We start from the raw sequence: 5323 nt of genomic DNA, 5'->3' as shown, positions 1-5323 counted from the left end.
TGAGGATTCAGGCGATTTTACCAGAGGTGGCCAGCATCATGAGGGGGTGATTTAGGCAAAAAAAACATTTTTGTCAAAACATGACTTAGGCCATTATTTTAGGAAGGTGACGATATTCTGGTGTTGTGTTCTTAAACTCTCCTGGTCTGTTTGTGTGTGTCCAGGTATAAAGAAGATGTGCAGAAGCTGTCAGCTCTCCATAAAGACCGGCCAGTTGAGCCACTCGACCTATCAGTGTACTGGACAGAGTATGTGATGCGCCACAAAGGGGCTAAACATCTTAAACCTGCTGGCATTGACCTCAACTGGATCCAGTACTTCTGCCTGGATGTAATAGCGCTACTAGCTAGCGTAGTTCTGATTTTTGGCTTTTTGATAATAAAATGCATGAAGCTATGCTTCCACAAACTGAGCAGGAAGAGGAAACGAGACTAGCATGGTGCTACAATTGTATTGTTCTTGTCCATACTGAAAACATCATTCAAACATTCAGTGTTCATTCAGTGTATGTTCCAAAAAGTATGTGAACCCCTCAGCTAATAACATCAATAAAAGCTAATTGAAGTAAGGAGTTATCAAAACTGGAGTCCAGTCAATGAAGCTTTGGGTCTGCTGTTCACATGAAGCATCTGTGAATGTTAAACGTGCCTCACAAAAGAGAGATTTCATAAGACCTACGATCTATAATTGTTGATCTGCATGAAGCATGAAAGGGTTACATAGTAGTATCAAAGAGTTTAAATATTTATCAATCCAGATAAACTATAAACATTTATGAATGGATATAATTTAGTTCTGTGGCTACTCTTCCTAGAAATGGGCATCCATCATAGAGGCATAAAGGAATCATTGGAGTAGATTAACATCTCTGGTCGTGGGTCAAAAAAATAAAAATCACTAAACCATGAAGGTACACCACAGAGGAAGCCTCTGCTCTCCAAAAAAAAACATCACATTATGGACTGATGATGAAACTAAGGTTAAAATGTTTGAGAAGACCACGCAGGACTATCCATGATACACACATGACGTGTTTTGAACTTTTTATGACTTACTATAATGTGACGTTCTTATGCCTTACTATACTATGATCTTTTTTGACATTTTTATGCCTTACTGTACTATGACGTTTTTATGGCTTACAATACTAACACGTTTTTTGACGTTCTTATGCCTTATTATACTATGAGGTTTTTTGACATTTTTATGCCTTACTATACTATGACGATTTTATGCCTTTCTATACTATGACGTTTTTTGACATTTTTATGCTTTACAATACTATCACGTTTTTTGACGTTCTTATGCCTTACTATACTATGATGTTTTTGACGTTTTTATGCCTTACTATACTATGACATTTTTATGGCTTTCTATACTATGACGATTTTTGACATTTTCATGCCTTATACTATGACGTTTTTTGACATTTTTATGCCTTATGATACTATGAAGATTTTTGACGTTTTTATGCTTTACAATACTATCACGTTTATTGACGTTCTTATGCCTTATTATACTATGAGGTTTTTTGACATTTTTATGCCTTACTATACTATGACGATTTTATGGCTTACTATACTATGATGTTTTTTGACGTTTTTATGCCTTACTATACTATGACATTTTTTGATGTTTTTATACCTCACTATACTATGACGTTTTTTGACATTTTTATGCCTTATTATATTATGACGTTTTTTGACATTTTTATGCCTTACTATACTATGACGTTTTTATGGCTTCCTATACTATGACGTTTTTTGACATTTTTATGCCTTATTATACTATGACAATTTTGACCTTTTCATGCCTTACTATATGATGACATTTTTAGGCCTTACTATACTATGACGTTTTCTGACGTTTTCATGCCTTACTATACTATGACATGTTTTGACATTTTTATGGCTTACTATACTATGACATTTATTAACATTTTTATGCCTTATTATACTATGACGTTTTTTTACATTTTTTATGACTCAATATAATACGACGTTTTTTGACGTTTTTTTGCCTTACTATACTATGACGCTATCATGGCTCACTATACTATGACATTTTTTGACGTTTTTATGCCTTATTAGACTATGACTTTTTTTGACATTTTTATGCCTTACTATACTATGACGTTTTTACGGCTTACTATACTATGACGTTTTTCGGCTTACTATACTATGACTTTTATTGACGTTTTTATGCCTTACTATACTATGACGTCTTTTGACATTTTTATTAACATACTATACTATCATGTTTTTTGAAATTTTTATGCCTTACATACTATAACGTGTTTATGCCTTACTATACTATCATGTTTTTATGATTTATCATACTATGGCCTTTTTTCTATGATTTTATGCCTTACTATGCTATGACGTTTTTTTTTTGTGCAAATGTGTTCTCTCAAATATTGGTAGGGACACTTCTGTGCTCCCAAAATATATATAGGGACATGTCCGTACTGTCCATATGCAAACTTCAGCCCTTGATTTGAATTATGATAAAATGAATCGTCCCATTTAAATGAATAAACTAAAACTAAAACTGACTGTTGTTTTTCACACTCAAAGTTATCTTGACTGATACAATACCATATTTCTCCTAACAGATTTGTCATCTGTGTCGTTGGGCACAACTGCAACGTTGCAGTCCTACACACCAGGAGAGATGGACAGAGAAAAGTCAGACTTCAGCAAAAAGGTCCAGCACATTTTTATTTTACTCACAGGATCCACAGGGGTGATGAAAACAGACTAATCTTCCTTTTACTTCCATTTGAGCAATAAAAATAAAGCACCAAAAGAAAGAATATCTCAATCTCAGTGGAGACAAAGATTAATTCCAGCACAGCATCACATGGCAGACTGCTTTAGTTTCACAACACATGATCACAGATGACTGGCAGTTAGCATCATGCTACGTTAGTTGCTAAAGGCCCTACTGCCAAAAGTGGGGAATTATAGGATTAGGCCACTGCAGTCCATAAAACCCTTCCCTCTGAACTTTTCACCCAGTGGTTTGTGTGCGCTTCCTTTTATGTGCAGATAGCAATCCATTAAATCACACAGTAACTAAATCACTAGCAGTCTCATATCAGTGACCGCTAGCTGTTGAGGACAATGATTGTCACTTTGTCAAAGTGAGGACTTTGAACACACACAACTCTGCTAATTCACAGAGGAATTTCAACAAGCCAGAGCCTGACAGAGCAGTCTGAGGGGAGGGAAAGGTTTACAGGAGCATTCAGAGCACAGAGTAGGGGGCGTTTTCTTGATCCGTTTTGTTCTTCACTTTACCCCACTTTTTTCTCTGCGTTGGATTCAATGGGGTGTAGACACTGAGGAAGAGAGAACAATGTGGAAAGCAACAGTGTTTGTGTTCCTGTTGCTAAACATGGATATGCAGGTGAATGGTGCTGATAAGACGAGAAGGTCTGCTGCAGGAAAGTCCGGGCCAGAGGAAAAGACAAAGACAGAAGAGGCTGAAGCCAGTGACACCATTCTTGCAAATGACACTGCTCCTTCTTCTTCTTCTTCTTCTTCTTCTTCTTCTTCTTTCTTGGGTAACTTGCTGGTGGTACCCATGGATGGAAGTCACTGGGTGGGTATGAAGGCCATTGCCCAAGAAATGGGTCGCCGTGGACACCGGGTCACCGTGGTGATACCAGAGGTCAGCATACGGATGGGTCCGGGGAAATACTACGACACTGTGATCCATCCTGTTCCTTATGACCGGGCTTATGTTGATTCTGTGATGTCCGCACATAAAGACATGATGCAAAAATCTTCACAGTCATTCATGGAGAGGACAAAGAAACGATTCTCCCACATTCTGAAAATTATAGACTTAATCCATGGAACTGCAGAGAGTCTACTGTTCAATGACAGTCTCATCTCACATCTGGCACAGCAGGTGAGTGCAAACACAAAGGCTGAACATCAGGATTAACTCTAAAAATACAAAACAATCGCCTTGCACTTCTTTTCTGAATTTGTGTGAGATTTATTGGGACTGTGTCTATTACTCTGGATGTGTTTTTTGGGCTATTGCTGTGTTTGATTGCACTGTACTGTACTATACTATGACATTTTTTGACGTTTTTATGACTTATTATACATGAGGTTTTTTGACATTTTTATGCCTTACTATACTATGACGTTTTATGGCTTACTATACTATGACGTTTTTACGGCTTACTATACTATGACGTTTTTACGCCTTACTATACTATGATATTTTTTGAAATTTTTATGCCTTACTATACTATGACATTTTATGGCTTACTATACTATGACGTTTTTACGGCTTACTATACTATGACATTTTTTTACGTTTTATGGCTTACTATACTATGACGTTTTTACGGCTTACTATACTATGACGTTTTTTGACATTTTTATGCCTTATTATACTATGATATTTTTTGACATTTTTATGCCTTACTATACTATGACGTTTTTACGGCTTACTATACTATGATATTTTTTGAAATTTTTATGCCTTACTATACTATGACATTTTATGGCTTACTATACTATGACGTTTTTACAGCTTACTATACTATGACATTTTTTGACGTTTTTATGCCTTACTATACTATGACGTTTTTTGACATTTTTATGCTTTACTATATCATGACGTTTTTTGACATTTTTATGCCTTACTATACTATGACATTTTATGGCTTACTATACTATGACATTTTTTTACGTTTTTATGACTTACTATACTATGACGTTTTTTGACATTTTTATGCTTTACTATATCATGACGTTTTTTGACATTTTTATGCCTTATTATACTATCACGTTTTTATGGCTTCCTATTCTATGACGTTTTTTGACATTTTTATGCCTTATTATACTATGACGTTTTTATGGCTTATTATACTATGACAATTTTGACATTTTTATGCTTTACTATATCATGACGTTTTTTGACATTTTTATGCCTTATTATACTATCACGTTTTTATGGCTTCCTATTCTATGACGTTTTTTGACATTTTTATGCCTTATTATACTATGACAATTTTGACCTTTTTATGCCTTACTATATTATGACGTTTTTATGACTTAAGATACTATGACGTTTTTGGACATTTTTATGCCTTATTATACTATGATGTTTTTACGGCTTACTATACTATGACATTTTTTGACGTTTTTATGACTTACTATACTATGACGTTTTTTGACATTTTTATGCGTTACTATACTATGACATTTTTTGACGTTTTTACGGCTTACTATACTATGACGCTATCATGGCTCACTATACTATGACATTTTTTGACGTTTTTATGCCTTATTATACT

General features: G+C 34.8%; 1 protein-coding gene and 1 pseudogene across 2 annotated transcripts in view; both read left to right on the top strand.

The window, feature by feature from the left end:
• LOC111666535 (UDP-glucuronosyltransferase 1A6-like) overlaps positions 1-581 on the top strand; it is a 5514-nt pseudogene extending 4933 nt beyond the window's left edge. The window contains exons 7-8 of the transcript XR_015438197.1: positions 1-46; positions 165-581. The exon at positions 1-46 is cut by the window's left edge and continues 204 nt beyond it. The product of XR_015438197.1 is annotated as a UDP-glucuronosyltransferase 1A6-like (transcript). The remainder of the gene's footprint in view (positions 47-164) is intronic.
• Positions 582-2776: 2195 nt separating this feature from the next.
• Positions 2777-5323, top strand: part of LOC111666533 (UDP-glucuronosyltransferase 1A1-like) — a 7850-nt gene continuing 5303 nt past the window's right edge. The window contains exon 1 of the mRNA XM_023421887.2: positions 2777-3918. Within this exon, the coding sequence (XP_023277655.2) occupies positions 3361-3918 (558 nt within the window). The 5' untranslated portion in view covers positions 2777-3360. The remainder of the gene's footprint in view (positions 3919-5323) is intronic.

The sequence above is a fragment of the Seriola lalandi genome, unplaced genomic scaffold (assembly GCF_002814215.2).
Source record: "Seriola lalandi dorsalis isolate HSWRI2012SDOR001 ecotype SW California unplaced genomic scaffold, Sedor1 jcf7180002054677, whole genome shotgun sequence".
In the NCBI taxonomy this organism is placed as follows: domain Eukaryota; kingdom Metazoa; phylum Chordata; class Actinopteri; order Carangiformes; family Carangidae; genus Seriola; species Seriola lalandi.
Note: the sequence above shows the minus strand (reverse complement) of the source record. Positions and strands in the feature narration are given on the sequence as shown.